Raw genomic sequence first — 24,501 nt, 5'->3', positions numbered from 1 at the left:
GAGAAAACCAGCGGCCGCCTAGAGGAGAAGAGGGAAGTCTGGGGGTGGGCTGGGGGGGGAGAGAAGGGAACCAGGCTTGGATCGGGGCCTCCGCGGAGGTCTGGAGCAAAGCCCCGGCCTCCGCGAAGCTATCCGAGGCTCCGTTGCTGCAGCGGTCTGGCAGGCGCTGAACGACTCCCGACGTTCGGGAGACCTTTGAGCACAGCCGCGCTGTGCGCATGCGCCCTGCACGGCGGCCGCCGGAGTCCACAGCCGCGCTGTGCGCATGCGCCCCGCTTTGCGCATGCGCAAAGGTCTCCCAAACGTCGGGAGCGTCAGCCCTTGCCCCCTCCCACACAGCGCGGCTGTGTGGACTCCGCACGGCTCGGGCGCAAGAGACTGCTGCGGGCGCCGAACTCGCGCTCCGCTGGGCTGTCCTCCGCCTCTGCCCACCAGCCCCGCCGGCAGCGCCACTCTTGCCCGCAGCTGCCCGACCGGCCCTGCCTCTAGAGTAGGGCAGCGGCCCCTCCCTGCCCCGCGGTGGGTACGCCCTTGCTCTGCAGTATGGGCATAATACGGTAATGATGAATTGTCTCTATGTATGTATTGGCAGAGTGTTTTTTAAATGATTACAAACTGGGGAGGGAAAAAAATCTAAGATCCACATGAGAAATATATTGTCTTTGTTATTACCTTTTGTTTTGGGTTGACACACTACTTCCCAGTCACAGTGATACTAAAATCCTGGATAAATGAGTTGTTTTCTATGGGGCAGCAATCGCTTTTCCACAGGGAAGAACAGTAGAAAATGCTTAAAAGCAAATTAAGATTTTCTTTCTCTAGAGTCTTCTAGGCAATTGGTCTTCTAGCCTCTTTGTTTTGCTAGCAATATTTGCTTTCCTAAATGTCAGTCATTACTATGACTTCATTTATTGGCTAAAAATATAGACAGATGGGAGAGGTTAGTTCCTCACAAAACAAAAATGCCTGCACATTTTGGCTTCATATTCCTGATTCTACAAGTGCTAGGATGTTTAATTTTTAAAAAGTAAGATTGGGAATCTGGGGATTATGGCTAATGAGGGAGCAATGCGCCCCCTTGCGGATGGCTATGGTATATACCTAAGTGTAAACATACGTGTTCTGGGAGCAGGGATGTTAAAAAGCAGTATGACTTCAGAGTGGGGCACCACACTCTTATTATAGCACTGTAACAAACACTGCTTTGTCTGGATCCTGCTGCGCTGACCTTGTGTCCTATACGCTATAAAGAACGGTAACTATTCTTATTTGATAAATAGCGCTCACGCCTGCGCGGCTCCAAAAGGAGGTTTTTTTGATGTGTTTTTTGTTTAAAACCGGCTTTTCTAAAGAAGACAAAGAACACATTGGGAGTCGGTGTAAAGCCTCCACGCATGCGCTTACGGTCGTAGGGAGGTGTCTGAAAGATGAGACGGGCGGGCATTGTGCGCGTGCGTGGGAGAGCCATTTCGGGCAGCCTTTCATTTCATTGTGGGAGCAACCTTATTTCTCGAGGAGCTGGGAGGGCCCTTGTGAGCGCGCATATACGAGTTCTTCTTGGGAAGGTTCCGGAGCCTGTGCGCGCTCCCGTCGCTAGATAGGCGCGTTCTCTTTCTGTCTGTCTCTCCCTCTTGCCTGTCACTCCCCCTCCTCCCGGCTTTGGTGAGCGAGGCTTTCCAGAGATCTCTCCCTGCAGCAGCATTAGCAGCCGCAGCGCCAGGTAGGGTTTCCCAGCACGATGCGATCTGCTCTTAGGAGAGCAGTTGCACTGAGGGCCTTCAGACTTTGCAAACGTTTGGGTGGTGGGGATGGACGGGCGGGGGTGCGTTAAGCGTACAGGTGCGTGCGGTTACGCAGTAAATGCGCTTGCAGTGGCGGAGGGAGAGGCGCCGCGCCATGCAAGATAGCTTTTGGGTCCGATGGCTTCAGTACGCGGCGTAATTCCGTTTGAATATGATGTCGGTAGATCTCTCAATGCTCTCTTCACAATTATACAACTCTCCTAATTGCAGCATTTTGAACAGCATTCATCTCTTCTCTTTTAACCACACCCCTGCCTCTGAAAAGAGGAGCCCTATTGCAAAGAAATACGCACTCGCCACCTGCCAGTGCGTGTGGCAGTACAAATACGTTATTTTCCTCCCTGGTCTATTGTAGCTTTATTAGGGCTCCTTTCCATCTCTCATCATTCAGTGGAGAGGCTTGTAATCGTAATGCAAAATGGGGCAATAGGGGTGTGTCTCTTAGGATCTCAAGGGTAGGCTTAATTGTATGTGAATTGTATGTATCTCCTTATAAATATTTTGCAACAACACCACCTACTTTTATTCTTTCTTTCTTTTTGAAATAAATAACATTGTATAAGTTGCTTGGAATGCAGTTTTTGAATACACTTTCTTTTTTTTAAAAAAACCACCCATATGTAACATTTTATTTTATCATTTAACAAATGATCTGTTAACTGCATTTGGAATTATAGGAGAATTTTAAGGAACCCCTTTTCTGACCCCGTTAACTGTCATTTCCCCCATCTCTTGTCTCTGATAGGTTTGGTTTCCTGCTTGGGAGACTGGTTTTGATTGTGAGGATGATGGCGAATGATAGGCTGTTGGTGCTGCAGTAGGTGTGGATCTTGGAGAGAGAAAAAGGGTGGGCTCTCCTTCATATCAGTGGTGCCATGTTTTGCAGTCCATGTCATATTTCCAGTATTGCTTAGATAATTATGATGTTGGGGGAAATAGCCTAAGAAAGGAAAATGTATTCTGTGTTAGGATTTTTTTTCATTGTGGAAATCGGAGATAGGGTAAATGACCTGCACAGTACTCTTTTCTAAGAGCTGAGTTGCTTTGTTCCTCTATATGGGTCAGTATTATGGGATTTATATTTTGGATTCTTAATTCTTGGGTGTAACAGTAGCACAACACTGGTGAGTTGAAAGAGAATGAAAATGACTCTTTCCCTCTTCTCCATGCTTATTATGTTAATAGTTGCTGTTCCGAGCAGAAATATAACAGGGAGATAGATAATTCCTGATCAAGATGTGGTGGAGAGCTTGGGAGGGGGGGGGTGCCACACACAGTTTTCGAGAGAATCATGGTCACCCAAAGATTCTAGCTTGATTATTCTGTGCATTCATTGTTTTTCTCTCTGTCTCAAATGGTTTTCTCTGAGAGAAAAATGGATCTGAGTGTAATAGCAGCAGCTGGTCACGCCCCTGCCAGGCTAGAATACATGGATGCAAAGTGCAGTTCTCATTGGGTAAAGACTGTGGTATGCTCCTGTAGTTTTGGGTGGGGATGGAAAGGAAAAAACCCTTTTGTCTACCAGCAGAATTGGCATTAAAATAGATGCCTTGCTAGAATGAGTATAGAAACACATTTTTATTATGGATTTCCCCCCATAATTGATCTTCCTTTTTTTATAGTGGGGAAAAGTGGTCATTGTAATGTGCAAATAAACTACTATAATGGTAAGTTATGCCACTGATTTGTCAGCAAGGGCTGCATGGTTAGACTGGTGAGATCATAGAATTCTAGGGTAAAAAAGATTCCTGGGATTGTCCTTACATTTATTCAGCCTTTTAAATAGTCAATGTATGTGCTGTAACTTCCCTAATCCATGGTTGCTAATTTATCGTTCTTTAGACTATTTAAATTATTTGCAGATGCTGTCATTAATCCTCACAACAATCCTGTATGGTAGGTTAGTTTATTGCCCCCATGCTACAGGTGGGAATTGGGGATGAGGGACTGGTTGTTCTCTGAGTTCATAGCTGAGGTGAGATTTGAAGAAGGAACTTCTTGGCCACTACACCAGCTCTCTAATACATTATTTATTAAGACTTCTTTCTATTCTACTTCACTCATGAATGAAAGCATAGCATTTGAACATACTTGGTGGTGATCCCTTTAGATGCATTGCAAAGCTTTAATTTTATGGTTATAAGAAAAGAGCTCTGTCTCTAGGATCTGGTACTGGAGTTAGCCAGATTTTGGTCTTGCATCACCCTTGCATTTCACTTAATATTTTAGAAGAAATTTAGGGAAACTCCTGCCATCAGCTAATACAGGTATTTTAGCTGGAGAAACTCTTTTTTTCTTGGGTTGTTTGGAACCAAGGAAAAAGCTGGTGTGGTCATCAGGTTTTCCCCTAGTTCCTTCTAACTGGTGTGTGTCTGAGCATTCCAGTAGCTGTATTTGTGGTTGCAGTGCCAAGAGGCAGAGACAACCTCACCAGTGCATAGCAGAGCAATACTATCATGTTTATTGGGAAAGAAGTTCCACTGTGTTCATCAGTGAGGTCTATTACTGTTAAGTGTGTTTAAGATTCCAACCTTATTTGCACAAGAAACACAACTGAAGTTACCACTATACTTATGAAACTTTGCTTTCAATCATCATTTCTAAATACCGTACATCAAATTCAAAGACAACATGGGTTTTCGACACTTGCACCAAGTTGTTATTCTTTTCCCAAAACAACAACAACATACTTCATAAATTTAGAAGCATCTTTATACCATTTACTTTTTTTTTGTAAAAGAGTGATCATTGCATACTAATGTAAATGAATAATGTTCTTCTTTTAAAAAAGTGTTGCGTTCAGGATTTTAAAGTTGAATGGAACAGAGGGTTAGAGTATTCCATTCAGCTCAGTCAATGGAAAGTTGCTTTAGCATGTATATGCAGTGTTTTGTTAGATTTAAAATTGATAGTGATACAACAAAAATTGGTGTTTTCAGTATGTTGGACATCACAGTGCTCTTATAGGAAGAGATTTGTTAGTTAGATGTTGGCAGTGTAATGCTGAAAATTCCTCTTGATGTGGGCATGTCCTGTAATGGTTTCTTTCTTGTCAGAAATTACTGCTCATATCAACTTTGTTTTGGAAAATCATTAATATTCGCACTCATAAATTATATTGAACTAACAGATTGACAACAAAAGTGAGTTCTTTGAGTCCTTTTGGTGTCTAAGAGACATACTGCAAAGTTGGAAGGACAAATATCTACCATCTAACACCCAATGAATTGAAGATCTCACTGCCCTTTCTGTATTTGAACACGTGGCTTGTAATCATTAGATACCTATTTGGACTGTCTTTATTAATACTTTACATATAAATACTGTACATATAAACCAGGATTGATGGAATATACTTATTGTTAATATCAGCTGACAGTGGTTTTTTTAATAATTAGGTTTTATTTGCTTTTCTTCTCTCTTCTATATTTGTAAATATAGGAATTTCTTTTAAACCTAACCTGCCTCCTTAAATCAACATTGACAGTTTCATTAATTTTGTAGTGAGTATGCCAACTCAGCGGGTTGTATCCAGCTACATTCTACTCAGAGCAGACTCAATGAAATTACTAGACAAAAGTTAATCATGACCATTAATTTAAATAGCTCTATTCTATCTTGGATGCAACCTAGTATAAGCCATTGTTTCTGTTATCAAGACATGACTTCAGAGACTTCTACTTATTCTTAAAAAGAGGAGAGAGCCTTTTAGTCATCTGTAAAGATTATTGTGATGGGAAGGAACCTTAGGTGGTAGAGTCCATGTTGGCATGTAGAAGGTCCTAGGTCCAGTCCCTAGTATCTCCAGCTAAAATATCTGGTAGGTGGTCATGTGGAAGATCTCTCTGCTTAAGACCTGGACAGTTGCTAGATGGACAAATCTGAGTTGACATATGTTGCTTCCCTGTGGAAGAGAGCAATGGCTTTAAGCAACACTAGAGACCTGGAACATGTAGATCTTCAGTGTGTCTCCTGAATGAGGAGCTTTTTTATCTTTTGGAAAGACACTTCAAAGAAAGTCATTACAAGAACTTTTAATGCAATCTCCTTTGGGAGTTTGCTCCAAGCTTGCATTTAATCCTAAGATCCAAAAGCCACAACTGGTCTTAAACTCTAGAGTAAACTCTCTAAAACTCATGCAAGGAGGTTGAAAAGGAAAAATGGGCCTCTAAGTATTTGTTTTAGAAGAACTTGCTATATAAATTTCTTCCTATTACTGTCAAAACTGCATAATTAGTTCTATATAAGAAACCTGGTTCTGAACTAAAGGAGTAGGAATACTGGACTCTTAATTCAGCACTTTAAGAGTGAACTGTAGAGTTTTAGAAGGCACTATTGATCCAAAGACAAAACTGGTGGTTATAAAATGATAGTTAGAAAAGGCTCAGTCACTGATTCAAGTGAACAAATTTGGCAGTCCTAGACTTGTTTATGGATCAGAATGCAGCTATTAATTGAACTGCACACTTCTTCAAATTTGCCTTTCAGTTTTAGTTAAAAATGCATAGAAAATATGTATTTTATGGGGAAATGCATTGAGAAGTATAAAAAATGCATGTGTACATTTTATATATTCATTAAAAAAACTTTTAAAAAACAGAACAGGAAAGACTTACTGAATGTATTGAGTGGATGTGAAACTGATCAGAATGGAAGTATCTGCCTATTCCTACTTGTGCACCCTGATTCATTTTTTTAAAACTTCTTGTAGCTTATAACAAGGATGCTAAATAGCATAAAACATTGGAGCTACTTTATGTTATAAAACAAATGAGAACATGTATTCTGCTGTCTACAAGGTTATAGGATTTTTTTGTCTGTGTTTACAGTATATATAGTCTCCTCAAGGAAAAAAGTTCTTCTGGTGAATACATTCCTGGAAATCTGATATTTTTAAATTTAATGCTTTTAATGCTGTGCATCAACTTTTGATATATAGATATGTCCAGTTGCTTTCCAGTTGCATGCTGCCTGATCTGATGTTTAGCCCACACCATTACCAAGACCACAAAGGATAAATCTTATTTAAATTTTGAGGTATTTCTATGCCACACTTCAATAAAATTGGCTTACAAAATGTAAAAACACAATAAAACAAATTAAAAGCACATGGACCTGTATTCAAACCAGTAAATCACTAGAAGCAGCATAAAAACAACAAATCCAGTTAATGGGTCAAATTGAATTGCAAAGCCTGAAATATCTATCTATCTTGGTGCTGAAATGAGTTTTCAATGGTGGTGCCCTGATTTTATAATGCTCTTCCTGGGAAGGCCCTTTCTCTGGTAGCCATCTGCGCCTCAAGTGGTGGAAGAACTTAAAGAGCCTTGCCTAGTGTACGTACAGGAACATGTTAATACAATCCTTTGGGTATCCTAGTACCAGGCCATGAAGGATAAAAACTAGCACTTGAGAATTGAACCTGGAAATGAATTGAGAGTCTCTGCAGTTGATGAAGCACTAGTATAATTTTTTATATACGGTACTAGTACTGTATTTTATAATGCCTGGTCTTTTTTATTTAGCAGCTATTGTGTAAACTAAGTTCTGTTTCTGAACTGTCTTCAGAGGCAAACCAATGTATACTAGATAACAGTAGTTTAACCTGGCTATCACCGGAGCATGAGACCTGAGACCTGGATTTCTCAGTTCAGCTGACAAAGCAGCTTAAGCTTCTAGAAGGTGCTTTGTGCCAATATGGAAATGTGATTGAGATGGTTTAAGCAGCACCCTGAGACTGCAGGCCTATTCCTTTGGAGAGAGTACAACTCTGTCCAAAACAGGATGAACAGCATTTACCTGAGCAGATTTGCACCTATGTATTTTCTGCATTGTGTCTTCATCCTGCCAGTTTCCATTCTCAGCCATCAGTTATGCTGGGTGTGATCTGCATATTGATGGTACCTAACTCCAAATCTTCTTGTGTTCTCTTTTCTGATAACTGTCCAAGTCCAGTAAATAATTTCCTACACTCCACTGCCAGAAATATATCTTTAGAAAGGCTTTGGAATAAAGTCTTACTTGCTTGACCTCAGAAAATGAACCTTGGACAATGCAGCTCTTAGTGGTCCAAGACATAGAAAGAGCAACATCTTTTCCAGCCTGAGGTGAGATCAAAGGACAAAAACAAATCTGTGTGTTGGCATAAAAGTTGAGCATTTGGGAGCTCACATAATTCCTTTATGTGGCTTCATTCCCAGAGACTACAGCAGTGGAGTATTGAGAAGCAGAGTGATATATTATTTTGCAGCGTTACAGGAGGGCTACTGTTGCTTGTTTATGGACAGCATAAAATCCAGGGACAATGTAGAGGAACTCCCTCCTTCAGTTAATGGAACTGTACCAGACTCTGGAAAAGCACCCACATGTGATATTAACCCTCTCTTCACTTCTGCAGCCAGATACTATTTTACCAAATTTGACAACTTACTGAGCACTATTGAAATTTGCTGAATATTTATAGATTTCATGGGGAATCTGTGCTGGACTACAACTGTCATCATCCCTGACCACTGGGCTTGATGGCAGTTGGTAACCCCAAAACATCGGAAGACCTAGGTTAGCCTCCCCCCCCCAATGAATGTTGCTAGTCCATGGGGCATTTCCTGGACATGGCTAGCTCCAGATTTTGTGGCTGTTGGGCAAAAGATCTGCAGTGAACCCCTGTCCTCATAGCTTGCCTGTCTCCGATGCCAATGATGTAGTTGCAGTAGTAGGCTTACTGGCTCTATTAGGAGGCAAGATTTAATTGTTTTGCAGCTGTTGTACCAACCCTTCTTCAGCCCCAGTCTCCATCAGTTCTGAAAACCTGTACTAGTGTTCAAAGTACTAACTTCAAAACTTGCCAGCCTTTCTTCTAGTACTTCCATGCTGCTGCTGTGTGTGTGTGTTTGCACTATGTGAGAGCTGGATTGAGGTGCTGCTGGGTGACTGCAAGGAGGAGCAACCACCACTGTTCTGTGGAGGTAGTGCATGGCAGCAACGTTTGCTGTTCTACAACCTGTCCAGTTCTGTCTGGCTTTGTGTGTTTGAGAACATACACAAGGAGAGTAGAGGAGCGTGTGTGTGTTTCTTTTCAGTTACTGTACTTTGTTCCACCTCTGCTCAAGGTGGCCTCACAGGGGCTACAGTCCTACATAATTCTGTGGCTAAGGGAAATAAAATCCTTTAAAAAACAAACCCAAACAGCAGATGCGTATTGTGCTCTGTAGCGAGGAAAGTACTTAAGGTGTAGCATTTAAATAACTTCGGCATTTCAAGCATTATGTCCTGCAGCCTTTGATAGAGACTCCATTAAGAGGATGGAAAGCAGAGAGGCCTTCATTTCAATGGCCATTCAGCTAAGTGCAGGCTGTTCAGGCTGTTTGTGTGTGGTGTTTTCTTCTGAAAGCCTGCATTCATTGACAACAAGCATCCAAGAAGCAAACTGTCCGTTGACTTTTCACAGAAAAATGCAAGTATCACTGATGGCGTATATTATAAGTACATCTAAGTTCGGGACTCACTTTTAGCGATACTACTGCTATAAAGAACTATTTAAAAAATTATAGCAAGCGGTTTCTCTTTCTTCACTTGGAATATGGGCAGTGGTTTGAAAGTTACTTGCTTTTGTGATGTCATGAAACTATTACCGTATGTAGGATGGGATTCACCACACAACCACAGGGGCATTGTTCAGATTTGGGTCTCCTAAGAATCTTCATTCTATTTATGTAAGTTCCTATAATGGTACACAAAAATGGCTGATTCAGAACTCAATAAAGTTGAGTAGAATTTCAGCATTTTGGTGCCGAGGAAAAAAGAACAAAGAGAGAGTCAGTGCCAAAAAAGAAGGCAAAGCTTCAAAATGAGTTTTGAAATGGAAGAAGCTGTGGTTGTTTCAATGAGGTTTCACTGAAGGAAGCCAGTCTTCAAGACAATGAATTATGTCTTTGTGGGAAAGGTGTGGTGGGAGATAGCACTTTACATCTCCTGAGGTGTAAAGTGAGCTTTAACTGCTCACTGACTGATGATCCCCTTTGCATGATGGCTTAGTAGGCATGCTTACCTTCAAACACACACCTAAAGTGAGACAGGAAGAGTTCTTTTTTTTGAGGGGAGAAATACATACACATAAACTGGGCCCCTGCATGGAGCATCTATGTTCACACATCTTGGATATGTGTTCAAATGAGGCTGTGTGTGTACATTGCAGAAGACTGTCAACTGGTTAAGTGTGTGAACTCAAACTGAGGGCTGATAATGAAAACAGAATCCTGTACTGATCCTTGGGTTGGATTTAAGCATTTGGTGACATGCTTAAACTCTCTCTATTTCAGGGAACACAGAAGGAGGGCATGTGACTGATGTGAGGGTGGGATTTCAAAGTTTAAAGGTTTAATTCCAAAGGTTCTAATCTGAAGACATCACATATATATTGCAGCTATGCAAGTGGAAGAAAGAGCTCTGCTTTGAGTATAGCCAGTGCCTTAGAAGCTGTGAGAAGTGGGGCAGGGAACTGCCATGGGAATATGGAAGGGGAATTAACTTAGGCATGTGAGCCTGGTGAAATAATATGACAGATTGCCTAAAGCAAGACTGGCAATACTCTGGCTCTGCTCACATATTTAGAGGTGTGGTGGTCTGGGGTTGCGGGAGGTCACAGAGCCTGCAGCAGAGTTCCTGTCATCAATGACCAATCAGCACTAAAAGGTTGCTTTTTAGCCACAGTCAGAGATGTATTTTCACCCTTTGTGCTGATGGGAGCCAGTCAGAGTAAATGGAGGTGAGTCAGTGACAGGATTGGCTCCTAGCTAGGGTCACTGAGGAAGGCATGCAGGAAGAATGCAGAGGAGTTGTTCTGTATGCTCCAAAGCTAAATATTTAGGAACACTGAAAACACAAGGTGCTTCAGTTTCAAAATAATGGTTTGCAAGTTCTGTTACATACATTGCAACCTGAAGGAAAAGACAGTTGATGTCACTCCAAAAAAAAGATATTTCAGCACTCCAAATTATTTGCACAGAAAATAGCAGCTCTAGCTGAAAGGCAACACATGGAGAGCTATACTGATCATTGTAATGCATCCCTAATTATTATTGTATACCGTAATTATAAGACTCTTGTATAATCTTTTAAAAATATGTGTATTGATTTTGTATGATATTGAACAAACCTAAGTGCATAATAATCTCCCCTCCCGCCTTTTCATTATTGTATTATTAGAAGGGTGTGTGGCATGTGTGTGTGTGTGTGTGTGTGTGTGTGTGTGTGTGTGTGTGTAGTTGTGACTCATGAAGGGACCCTGAATTTCTGAACTTGCCGCTACAGTATATACACTACTGCAGATAACTAACTGTAATATGTAGTCTGAAACATGTTATAGATTACCAGTAATGCAGTTCAGATGTGCCGACCCATCTCCTCTCTGCTGAGTGGGGAGGAAATAAGCCACAGTTTAGCGTTATATGTCAATCAGCACTTGCAGTTCGTTTCTCTCCATGTGCTGATTTGCACATGATGCTATGCCATTGCTGTAGTTTCCTTTTTTCCAGCTTGCCAAAGGGAGGAGCAAGGTGGGAGCAGTTTGAACAGTTTTTCCTTGTTGATGTCATTGGATAAAGAGTGCTGTACCGTATAAGGGCAAAGGATTTCATTATCTCAGAACTATTGAAACAATCTATACGTTCAACAGGATGAATGAAAGGGACTAAGGCCACCCTAGGCTCCCCGCCTTCTATGTATATACTGTATTTCATGGATGTCACAGCACAGGTTGTTAGTTTACGATGCAAGAGAGAGAAGGGGAGGTGACCAAAATAATGAATGTCACCCTTTGCTTGCCCTTCCCATTATGTGGTCTTCTGTGCTGTCACCAAGTAAGTGGTTGTCCCCCCCCCCCTTGACTGCCTTCATTGAAATAGCACTTTATATTAGGGGCAGGGAACCTGTGGCCCAATGGATGTTGCTAGACTACATCTCCCATCATCCCAGAGGCTGTATAGAAATAGATACTGTATATGAAAGTTGAAGTCTAACAATATCTGGAGGGCCCCCGGGTCCCCAGACTTGTGTTATAACTTTGGTGTTTCTTGTAGACTTTATGCTGATCCAGCTGGACTGGATAGAGTGCAGCTTGGATGTGAGTTGAAAATCAAGGAATCAGGCCAAGGCTAAATCTCAATTAAATTTAGTTTTTACTAAAGGCTTTGAAAAGCAGTAGTTATTATAATGGTGCTTATAGGGGAAAAACAAGGTTTTAAAGCTGCTTTAGCAGTTAAGCAACTAGGATATGAAAGTAACATGGTAAAACACATCCATTTAAATCTTATCTACAATGTTTTCCTACTTAAGCAAAGTTTACTTCAGCTTATCCTAATTCTTCGGCAGGGCAGTTTCCAGACTTCTTGTTTAGATCAGCTTCTTTTATCACTCTATCTGGGTCTTCTGTGACTCTCAGCATCCTGGCTTTTTCCAGTTTTTATCTTTTTAATGGACTTCCTACCTGCTTGTCAGTTTCACTTATAAGCAATATTCCATTCAATCAGTAGTGCAATAGAGTATTGCTAAATTTCTAATTTGTATAAGGTTTCTCTTTGTAGTTTACCTTCCATGATCTTTTTGACACCCCCTCCCAGCCGGAACACCTTCTAAATTCCAAATGACCCAATACCTAAACAGAAGGCAACCATTTTATAACTAAACACAAAATGGCTGAAGTTTAGTTTTCTTCACACACATTTGGAATCAAAGGAAACATAGGGTTGTATTCAACCAAATCCTTCTCAGAATAGACCTATAGAAACCAATGAACCTAAGTTAGTGATGTCCATTATTTTCAGTGGTTCTGCACTCAGTAGGAGTACTATTAAACACCTTGCATAAATTGTGTCAGTTTAAAAATTAATTATAACATAATAAATTACCAGATACTGAGTTGTTTGTACCAACTCTGCCATGAAGCTCTATTTTTATATTAAACTATATTATAAAAATAGTTCATTTGACAATGATCTGTGCCTATGGCAGAGTTAAGTAATGTGCAGCCACTTAGTCTGAATGTAGGCCATGAAATCATGGTGCAGCTGTCATGTAGAGGGAAAATGGCAATTTTCTAAACTTTATAGTTGCAGAGCTAAATATAATAGGCCAAAATGATAAAAGAAGGAAATTAAAAATCCTTGAGGCTAATTCTACCCTGAACTCCTTTGGGATGAAGGACAGGATAAAAATAAAATAAATAAGTATTTATTATTTTGCTGATCCTTGCATAATCTGCTTTTAAAATGCTGCCAATTTCCAGAGAGATCTTGACCTTGTTTTAAAGTAAAAACTTAGAAGTCCTTTCTATAATTAAACTTGCTTTTCTACTGTAAGACGCCTGACAAAAACTGATTTTGTGAGTGTAGTGATTTGATGCAAATAAGTGAATTCCCTTTTCCTCTGCCCCATTCTCATAGAAGAACCAGTTGATTCCAGCTACCATTGTATTGACATTGAGTGAGTCATATGATCCTATGTGCAACCATGAATGAATCTTCAGTAACATGAGATTTCAGAGAAACATTATTTTGGGCTGGCTCTAAAGTAGGTTGTGCGTTCATGCTTACAGCATGTGTATCTATCTATAAATGGTTTTTCCATTCTAAATATAAAGCTTATTTCATAACATTTTTGAGAAGTTGAATTATATACCAAAAGTCCAGTAGCCCCTTCTGCTGAGTGAATGCCACACTTGCTGGGACCACTGATGTTATGTGCATGACCTGGTGAATAGCAGCAACCAAATACAAATCAGTGGCCTGCTTAAGAGACTACCTTTCATGGAGGGTATGTGGAGATTAATTAGGGTGGCAATGAGCAGATCCACACCATACATTTAAAGCACATTCAATGCATATAACCGCTCCCTAAAGAATTCTTGGAACTGTAGTTTCACACTTAGAGCTGTAATGTGCTGGGGGTGGGGGGGGAGAGAAAGGGGGGAATAAAAGGGGGCAGACAGCCAGGAAAAAAGCTTTAGCAATCACGCACTCCCCACACCATTGCACCCAATTGTGTTTTGACTCTACATGATTTTGGCTTTATGCCCTATCTCTAGAATGTAACCCCCATGTAAGCTGTGGGTCTACTGTATTTTATTTTTGTTCAGTTGCATTAATTATGTCTGTTTGTTTCTGTACCTATAGATTAGCATCTGCAAAGTTTATGTAAATATGCCTTTCTGTCCATTTTTAGTGTACAGTTTCCACCCTTTGTGTGTGTGTGGTGGTGGTGGGGTTTGCTAGTACCTATCCTAGTAGAAGTGGGTGGAGATTGACATTGTGACATTTTTGCCACAAGCTTTGCTGATGTTCTAAAGTTCATTACAACTGGGGCTAAGACTGTAACTGAGCTACTACTGTATAGAACAAGTTTTTATTTTAGGGGCAGACATTCTGTTAGCAATAATGTTACTTTTGTGGCAACTTTGTTGGCTCCCCAAAGCAGGGGTCGGCAAAGTCTACCTCACTTGGGCCAGTTCACTCCAGCAGAGATCCCTCTGTGGGCCGGATTGTGCATGTGGTGAGCCCGTGATTTCCGGCGTCTGTGCAGACACAATTTTCAGTGCCGTGGAAGCAAGTCCCCGCTCCGCGCTGCGCCAGTTTAGCACAGTGTGTCGGGACTTGCCAAGTGGGTGGCTCGGTTTGGGAGCAGCTCGTGGGCCGGTTAAACAACCCCCATGGGCCGCTTGTGGCCCATGGGCCTTAATTTGCCTACCCCTGCCCCAAAGCCTTTGAGATAAAATTACTGTATGTCTTGCTGTATTTGGTGATCCCTTATCTTGCAATCTCCAACACTTTCACTTAGTAGTGCAGTACATATCCAGTTCCACAGCAGGAATAGGAAATGGAATGTCACAGGGATAGGCTAGATAAAGGGATTCTTTAAAAAAGAAACTTTTCAATTTTTTTTCTTTCCTCCAAAGAGCTCAGGGCAGCATGCATGGTATTTTCCTCCTCATTTTATTCTTACAATCGTGTGAGGAAGTCAGTCCAGGAGATTGGTCCAATAAACATATGGCTGAGCAGAGATTTGAACAGAGGCCTCTCTGGTCTCTACTCTTCCGTTGCTAGTAAGGAGTTGTAGGATAGAGCAGAACTAGAACTAATACTGGACTAAATTAGTGCTGATTAATCCCAAGAGACATGTATTGACCCATCTTTAATGGGAAACAAAGAACAGCTTTTAGAATGTTCATTCCCATGCCAGGCCACTTCATCAGTTATCTATGCCCCATTGTAGTCTTCACAGATCACTTCAACTGTAGAAAGTTAAATGTGTAAAAACAATTCTGTCTAACGAACAAAGCAAGAGCAATCTGTTTCTTAGATTGTTTTTTGTTTCTTTAGGCAAAATTATCCGTTTTTCAAAGAGCAGTTTCTTTCTCCTGCCGGAACTAATGTGCAAACGAAGGGGAAAAGCAATAGGCTTTTGGAGCAGAACATTGCAATATCATCTGGAATGGCTCAAGTCATACGCTGCCATAAGCATTATGGAAGCATGGTTGTGACTCTGCTCCAACTAAAGTCTAGATTCGCATTTTAGTATTTATTTAGTGGGTTTCTATCCTGCTTTTTTGAACTGAGTTCTCAAAGTGGCTTACAATGTAACAAAATGCAGTTAATACATTAAAAGCTCCACACCTTTGGGGGGGGGGGGGGAGAACCAGTCTGGCTGATATCTTCATCCCTTTCTATCCATATGTTGGTTTTTTAGTTGTAATAAAATGGACAATGCTCTTAATCAAAGAAGATCAGGGAAGCAGAAGCAATGCACCTTAAATCAGTGTGTCAAGTTGATAGCTTAAAAATAAACAATTATTGCCTTATTCTGCCATTAAAAATGCAGTTCTGGAAAATAGATGTAGGTTAAGGGTAAGGCAGTTCAAATGATGTTTGTGGAAGCCTCACAAGCTATATATCAAACTGAGATTAGATTTTTTTTTTTTATCTTCAAGAAAGAAAACAGAATCTCAAGAAGTCATTTCATGCTAGAATGCCAATTCACATAAAGTGTAATGAGCATCTCTAATTCTTCCAACTGTCTGTAAGAAAATTAAAGCATGCAAGTACATGTGTAGTTTGGTTTTTTTTAAATGAATTGGGAGCACAAAATTAGATCAGTGCCGATTATTCCTCAGTGCTATTGAGTACAGTACCAGCATTTTGCATCCACTTCTGGCCTGTCATATGCACAGAATTGTCCTATGAAAATTATCTGGTATTATGTTTATTATAATGGCACATGAGCTAGGAATAATGGTTAACTATGAGAAAGTGCTCAGATCCAGTTAAAGTTGGTTATGATTGACTAAGGTTGCAGATTGTTCTCAAAGGCTTCATACACTGTATTCACCTCACAGAGCTACAATTCCCAATGTGTTTAACCTATAGTTCCCAAGATTCTTTGGAGGAAGTCTTGTGCTTTAAATATACAGTATGTGGTGAACATGTGAAATGGGTCTAGTCTGAAACCAACTTGTTTTCTGGAAGCATTGCACTTGAAAGTTGGGATGGACAAATTTGACAGTTTCTGATCTGTCAGGGTTTTGTTTTTGTTAGCATGTTTTACCCATAATTTCATGCTATTTTTGCATTAATCCTCTCAAAATGCATATTTATTTATTTATGTTTGTGTGTGTTCTCAAAGTATATATTTAAATATGTATCCTGAGATAATTTTTAAATTGCTGAGGTGCATTGCAAGGTTTGGAGAAGTGTGAAATCCAATGGATTGCTGAATTCTGATCCACACAGTAGTCTGAGGTACTATATTTCTTATAATAATTTATGAAAACTGAATTCTTCTAGCATTCATATCTCAGAGGGGGAGCATGTCCTCAGTTCATTGTAACAAAAATGTTTTGTATGTATCTAATTCTTGCTGATTGGTCGTCATGACTGGTTGCTTGCATTATGTAGGCTTCCCGCCTCTCGCTTAGTGTTTTTGTGTTTTGTTCTATAAATTTCCAGTAATACAACTGTCTTGGGTGATTAATTATAATAATGGGTGATCTGGAAGACTGACAGATGATCAGCTAGACAATTAAATTATTCATTTGTATGTGTAGAGCACACAGTGGTGGGAGGCAGTAGTTGATGTATAGGAGCATATTTCAGAGCTGTGTGCATTCCCACACAAAATATAACTGCTATCTTGTAATTCAGATTTGGCCTTAAAGTACAACTATCAGTATGCTTCCCTTGTTCATGTATAAAATAACCACACACTCCAGTCTGTTCTATTTGAAGCCTAATATCAGTGAGGGGAGAGGATCCAGTAGTGCCAGGAAAGGCCCCTGTGGGCATAACTGCACTCACAGGTCCTAGAATGGAAATTGCACTCTGTGAGTATAACTTTCACTATCTGAGGGCCAAACTATATGTGATGCTAAATGTGTAGAAATGTATTAAGTACTAGGTGCTGTGCCTTTGTTTGCCATCTCTACCTTAACCCCAGTCCTCCTCAAAGCCATTTACCCTTCTCCATACGTCTCGCCAAACCTACCACCTTCCTTTGCCCCTTCCAAAGATAACCCAGCATGCCCAAGCTTCCTATGACAGCCACCTGATATTTTCCACACTCATACCCTTGCTGGGTTATGTTTGCATTTCTAACCTCTGCTGTGGTGATTTCCCTAACACCAGCATCCAGAACTATAGCTAGGACTGGCCAGAGGCATCGGGCAGCAGGAGGACATGACAGTGGAATGTCTTTGGGAGCAGGGAGGTGATGTTTTAAATATTTAAAATGGGTTTGGTATTTTTATATGTTGTTGATATATAATTTGTAATCCACTTTGTCTGTCTCTTTTTTGGGGGGTAAGAAAGGCAGTTATTCAATTAGTAACTGTGCAAATGGTTTATAATAATAAATGCAGATTCAGTGGTACCTCGGGTTAAGAACTTAATTTGTTCTGGAGGTCTGTTCTTAACCTGAAACTGTTCTTAACCTGAGGTACCATACCACTAATGGGGCCTCCCGCTGCCGCCGTGCAATTTCTGTTCTCATCCTGAAGCAAAGTTCTTAACCTGAGGTTACTATTTCTGGGTTAGACACTCATCTTTCCACTTCTGAGCAAGCAGCATTCTGACAGCTGTGGTCGCATACATGAACAGTCGCTTTTGCTTCTTTGGCACTTCCTCTCCTAAAATTCCTTGTATAAAAGCCTCTGGTTTTTTAACAAAAGTATTTTTAAACATTTTTTTCATTTCATTGTATATCATTTTTCAGAAGCTCTTTACCTTTTTACATGTCCACCATGTACCTTCTTTTTCTTTACATTTCCAACAGATATTAGATGAATTTTTATACATCTTAGTAAGCTATACTGGAGTTAAATACCATCTACACATAATTTTCATAGTTTTCTTTTAGTGAACTACATGCTGAAAATTTCTTTCCACAGCTTTTCCCATTATTCAAGTGGTATGTTATGCCCTATATACCTTGTGATCAGTGTATTATTACTGCCTTTACCTCTTCGTCTTTCATCTCCCATTCCAACAGTAGCTTGTACATTTTTTATAACAATTTCTCATTATTATCATCCAGTAATTCCTTTTCGAACTTTGAGAACTCCTTCCCAAAGCCCGTCTCTTTATCACTTCTAAATATGTCAATTAGTTGGAAATATTGTAACCAATCTTTTAACAGAGATTTTATATCATTATATTCCTTCATCTTTAATTTATAATCTGATTCTGTTAACAGATTTTTTTTATATGTTGGCCAATTGCCTTTCATATATCCTCGTAACTTTAATGTCTCCTGTGCACTTTCTTACTTACCCAGCTAACTAACATACTGAGTACAGTGAGAAAGCATGGTGTTGCACTCAAGGCATTAGACCAAGGTTAAATGGAACAGTTAATTTAAAGAGAATTTATTTTATTCTCAGATTTTAAAATGAAAACTTAAAACCTTTTTAAAATTTCAGCCTTCAAATTTAACAACTTCTCCTCTTGCATACGGTAGTTGTGAAATACATGATTGTTTTTAATTTGTTTGCTTCTGTCAATAGTATCCAGTAACATTCCATTTAAGAACGGCAAGAAGAGTGCCAAAATGATCATATGATATATATCATTACAGTGGTTTATTTTAAGCAGGCAATTCCTACCTCTTACCCCCATCTAACTTGAATGTCTTGTGAAATTAAGTGCACATTTAGTTTTATTCTTCTGTATCAAACTGGTATAAACTTTTGTAACATTTGTTGGAGGGAGTCCAGAAAGTATACCTTCTGATTTCCAAACATTTTTGTATCTGATTTAGGACATATTTTTAATTGCATAATAAATAACACTGCAGGAGACAGCATACAAAGTAGCAAAAAACTAGGGCTTGAGGATGCTATTAATTAGAAGGTGTAATTCTATATCTGTTGCTGGACTTTCACTTACGTTTGCAAACAGTGGATTGATATTATGCTTACACATCTGAAAAATGCATAGAAAACATGTGGGGGGGGGGGGAAGCTAGAACTTGTGTGAAACACAATGCCACGTCATGCAAAATTATACCATATCATGTAAAATTGGTGGTATTTTTATTTATTGTGAAAACATGCACCACTCCATTCCCAAAACTACCAGGGAAGTGTAGAGTTAGAATTTTCTATTTGTGCAAATTAATATGTTGTTGGTGATCACTTAAGTCACAATTATTAGCTACTTAAAATGATGTCTTTCTTCTTTCCACTACCTGAGGTTTCAGATTGCAAAATTGCTTGCTATCATAGTCATAAGCTAAATAGTGTCTCACTTTGGATTTACTTGAAACCAGGACTTCCCTATTACCTCCAGCATAGCTTCTAGAATCTATGCTGTAGATCAGAGGTCAGCAAACTTTTTCAGCAGGGGGCCGGTTCACTGTCCCTCAGACCTTGTGAGGGGGCCAGACTATATTGGGGGTGGGGGTGGGGAGAGAACAAATTCCTATGCCCCACAAATAACCCAGAAATGCATTTTAAATAAAAGCACACATTCTACTCATGTAAAAACAACAGGCAGGCCCCACAAATAACCCAGAGATGCATTTTAAATAAAAGGACACATTCTACTCATGTAAAAACGTGCTGATTACCAGACCGCCTGCGGGCCGGATTGAGAAGGCTATTGGGCCGGATCCGGCCCCCGGGCCTTAGTTTGCCTACCCATGTTGTAGATCAGGCATCCCCAAACTTCGGCCCTCCAGATGTTTTGGACTACAATTCCCATCATCCCTGACCACTGGTCCTGTTAGCTAGGGATCATGGGAGTTGTAGGCCAAAACATCTGGAGGGCCGCAGTTTGGGAGGCCTGCTGTAGATGGATAACTGGTAGCTCTTGGGCCTCATTGAGTCTTCTTGGGATTGGGAGAGTGTGGTACTGCTTCTTACCTCCCATGTGTTATGAATAATACTGACCCAAAGGCTTCTGCAGCATCACATCATCTCTCATTTCTGAATGAGCCATCTGTATCCTATACCATGGGAGGATGAATACTATGTAGAAAAAACTACTGGGGTTAGTGGTGAGAAAATGCTAAGACCTTATGGCTGGAGGAGTTCCTGCTCTAGAACACGAACGGAAGCCTGATCCAACCATCTACTAAACTAAAGAACCTGGCCTTTGGTACTCTTTGTGTGTGTGTGTGTGTGTGTGTGTGTGTGTATACAGCCTATTATGTCAGGTGTGAGGCAGATGAGTGTGGTTTGGGGGAAACTACTTCATGGGCTAAATGGGGAGAGCTGGTGGGCCAAATTTGGTCCACACACCAGAAGTTTCCTATCCTGGATCTTAAGGGTGCCAGTAGCAAAGACGGGTGATAATGATGTTTGCAGAGATCTGGTTGTTTGGTATGGATTTAGGTAGTCACAGTTTTGGAGTAAGATTGATGATGAGCACGTATTGCAAAGGAGGCAGGGAGCTACAGAAGAAGGCTTGCTTTTTAAACTTTACTGACATTCTGCAATAATCTACTCTTTCTTTTCAAATCACACCAAAACTTTATTGCTATGGTCAATAACCAGTACTCCTATTCATTTTCTAGATAACCTTTGTGACAAGATGACTGACCAGCACCAGGATTTCAATATGACAGATGACCATTTGGTGAGCCAAGCTAGATGGAACCAGACAGGTGAGCCCGATCGGGTGGGAGACAGGAAGAAGCTTCTTCCACAGGATGGAATCCAGGATGTTGGTTCACAGTTTGGAGAAAGGCTGTATGTGGGAATGCAGCCTGGAAGTATAAATGGGTTAAGGAAAGGTTAGTCATGAATCCTAGTCAAAGCTACTATTGTGCATGTTTATGCCACTTGCTGCCAGCTTTGCTGCTTAAATATCAGTTTACTAACAAGGAACTTAAATAATCACTGTTTAAGATGGATTTATTTATTTAGTCAATGTTCATACCACCCTTCATCCAAGGATTACAGGTTTACAATATGAAAGCACAAGAATACATAAAATAGTAACAAAAAACAACAATAACCACCCCACACAGTTTAAAACACCATATATTAATTAGTCAAAGGCCTGAGAGAAGAGGAATGTTTTTGTCTGGCACCTAAAGGTATGTAATGAAGACGCCAGGTGAGCCTTCCTGGGGAGAGCATTCCACAAATTGGGAGTCACCGGCTCACCGCAGAAAAGGCCCACTCTCGTGTTGCCACCCTCAAGACCTCTTGTGGAGAAGGTACACGAAGAAGGGCCTCAGATGATGATTGCGGGGTCTTGGTTGGTTCATATGAGAAGGGGCAGTCCTTGAAGTATTGTAGTCCAGAACCAAAGTGGTGCCACCAACCCCTAACTCAAGACAGCTGCTCCAGAAGGATACCATGGTCAATGGTATTGAAGCCCGCTGGGAGGTTGAGGAAAATTAACAAGGTCACATTTTTCTCATCTCTCTCCAACATAGATCATCACACAGGGTGAACAAAGCATTTTCTGTGCTGCAACCGGGACTAAACCTGGTTAGTGAACTGAGTTAAACTACAGTTGTCTGTTTTGGATGTAACAGGGAACTGCAGAATAAGCTAAACTTAAACGCAATGCAGCTTATTTGTTGGTTGAAAAGGGGGACAATAACGTATTTGTTATTATTTGATTGCAGTGTTCCCATTTTCAGAGCTTCTACAAAGTTGTTGTGTTATCTTTACACTAAGAGGCAAATCTTAAATCAAGAAATAGATTCACAGAGTATTTGTGAAATGTTACAGTAAAGATATTTACAAATTAACATATTTTTCTCCAAGCATCCTTGTCCCTTGAATATTATGTTAAACTCTGGTCTGGGCTACGTGTGACATGTCTCTGTGTAACGTAATGTATTTCTCTGTGCATGTATGTATTTGTGTGTCTTTCAGAGTTTGGAAAACTGTTTCTCTTAGACTGCACTTACTATGTGAAGAGATATATTCTAGAGTTACAAAAACACCATATTTTCTCTGTGGATTTTTTTTTTTACCAATGTAGTTGTCATTTTTCTGAAACCTTGAAGAATAGTTCTAGCACCCCCTCCCTAGATATCAGGGGTTACCTCTTCTTAGTGTGCATTCAGGTGTTTTGCATTGTTTCCTTCAGTGTTATCTGTAATACTGGTTGTTGAAAGCTTCAAGGAATATCAGTGCCACTACTCATCACTGAGCAAAGTTGATTAAGCCACCGTCCCATAGCACATCAAAAGTGGTATTGTGCATGCTTGCAAGTAAGCTCAACTCAGATCAGCGGGAGCATCCAAATACATTTCATACTGGATGGATAACAGAGTACAATCTTAAACCAACCAGTTTGTGTACCCAGAAGCAAGGAGTAAATTGGCATCAAGTGCCAGAGATATCTATAAACATAGTACAGTAGTATAAGAATTGAGGTTCGGTAATCTGTCAGTTGCCAGCCAGATGCTCCAAGGAATTCCAAAAGCAAAACTTTGAGGTAGTATTTATTTAATAGGTATAATGTAATCTGTTTGTGGAAATCATTTCCCCATAACCACCTGTTTTCATTAGCACTTCACTGTAGCATTATCTGGCACATGTGCAACTGCCGTACACTGACAGACCACTGATCCAACCAGCCCAGCATTGTCTACTGCAGCTCTCTGTGGTCCCAAGAGACCATTTGCTTACACAGGACCATTTGCATATGCTGCACCACACTAAACTATGAGTCCTCCCATTAACCCAGGACCCACACATACAAGTGAGATCTGCTGGGGTGAAGCTGCTCGGAATGGTTAATTCCTTTTAATTGCTGTGGAAGTTCTAGAGCAGGGTTGGGGGACCTGCCAGGTTTCCCCATTTGGGCTGCCAGGCTGTTTTCCCCAAACTATGTCCACCTGCCCCACACCTGATGTCATATGTGATGTCAGGTGTGCAGCAGGCAAAGATGTGGCCACAGAAATCAGGATTGAACTACGTGTGCATCTTGCTTGATTTGTGTGCACCAGCTTGGGATCCACCTCAGTGGTTTATTTTTCAGCTTTGCTTTTAGATGTTGCCAGGCTTCAATCATTTCCCCAGGAGATGATTAGTTATTATCAATAGTATTTCTAAGAGTGGTGAATGGCACTATTTAGAGGGAAGAAACTCCAATGAAAATCCTCATTATTACATATTTTTACATGGCTGTTTTATATATGGATGTTTTATGATGGCCTATATTCGTAATGCCTAATAAAGGTTTGGCGAAGTAAGTAGATTAGTTATTAATTCCCTATTCTTGTGATCATATGGAGAAAATTTCTTGGAGTATCATCTGTGCAACAGGTTGAAACTTCAAGAGTCTTCATGGAGGCATTCTGAGTTGCAGATACCAGATTATGGAATTACTTCTCCCTAGTTGAGCTTGATCTCTGCTGCCTTCTATAGTGCTTATCTCCTCCTCATGCAAGCCATGTTAATGCAAAGAGAGTCTAAAAAGACCCCCCCCCCCACTTTCTCACTAATTCTCACACTCACACATACTCTGCCTCCCTCTCTCTCACACACAATCCCTCCCAGTGTCAACTCTGGTGAAGAACATGGGACAATTGCAGCCTCTTAATCTTGGACAAAAACCTGTAACTTATCAAACTGCATCTCCCCCCTCTCAGCTGAGTTTGTGACAGTAACAATTATCTATGGATTGCTAGACCTCTGAGGGCAGCCCCCATTTGCCTCAGATGGCCTCAACTCTTTGTAATAAGACAGTGCTCTAGTGTCTGGAGCTTAGCTCACACAGTCAGTCCAAAGACCTATGGTTCTCATAACAGTGCACAACTTAAGAAGCAATGTCCTTTGTATAATGGAAAGTCCTTGCAACATTGTGGTGATAGCTAAGGAGTGAGTTTGCCACTCGGGATGAGGCAGACCTAATGACACGGTCAAGGATATAAGGAGGAACAAGGCATAAGGAATATAGCAGTGGATTTCTTGGTGAAAACACACACAGAAATGATTTGACACAGTATTAAACATATTTGGGAGGCTTGGCTCAGCCTTGACTTTTATACTCATGGTAGGATCTTTCCAGACTGATTTGTTATGGGACATAGCAGTAAAAGCCTGATGACTATTCTGTCCCTTACCCCCTATGAAATCAGTAATAATACCACAGGAAAGGCTCTTATTTGTGAGAGTTGGTTACAGCACCTGTCAGAAAATGTTTACCTTGGGGTACTGTGGGATTATTTACTGCTGAAGACTTTATCT

General features: G+C 40.6%; 1 protein-coding gene across 24 annotated transcripts in view; it reads left to right on the top strand.

Annotated features, from left to right (window-relative positions):
* Positions 1 to 1,150: 1,150 nt before the first annotated feature.
* MAPT (microtubule associated protein tau) overlaps positions 1,151 to 24,501 on the top strand; it is a 66,042-nt gene continuing 42,691 nt past the window's right edge. For 9 of the 24 annotated variants that reach the window (XR_004693765.3, XR_015946613.1, XM_035134928.3 and 6 more), the window contains exons 1-2: positions 2,484 to 2,649; positions 20,859 to 21,077. Coding sequence is in view for 22 of the 24 variants with exons in the window: in XM_035134928.3 (XP_034990819.1) it covers positions 2,598 to 2,649; positions 20,859 to 21,077 (271 nt within the window). In the remaining 2 variants the exon portion in view is untranslated. Of the gene's footprint in view, positions 1,256 to 1,429; positions 1,721 to 2,483; positions 2,650 to 3,225; positions 3,470 to 20,858; positions 21,078 to 24,501 lie in introns of those variants that run through there. The other 15 variants (XM_035134944.3, XM_035134938.3, XM_035134942.3 and 12 more) reach the window with 12 other exon arrangements.

This window comes from Zootoca vivipara, chromosome 12 (assembly GCF_965207765.1).
Source record: "Zootoca vivipara chromosome 12, rZooViv2.hap1.1, whole genome shotgun sequence".
In the NCBI taxonomy this organism is placed as follows: Eukaryota; Metazoa; Chordata; class Lepidosauria; order Squamata; family Lacertidae; genus Zootoca; species Zootoca vivipara.
Note: the sequence above shows the minus strand (reverse complement) of the source record. Positions and strands in the feature narration are given on the sequence as shown.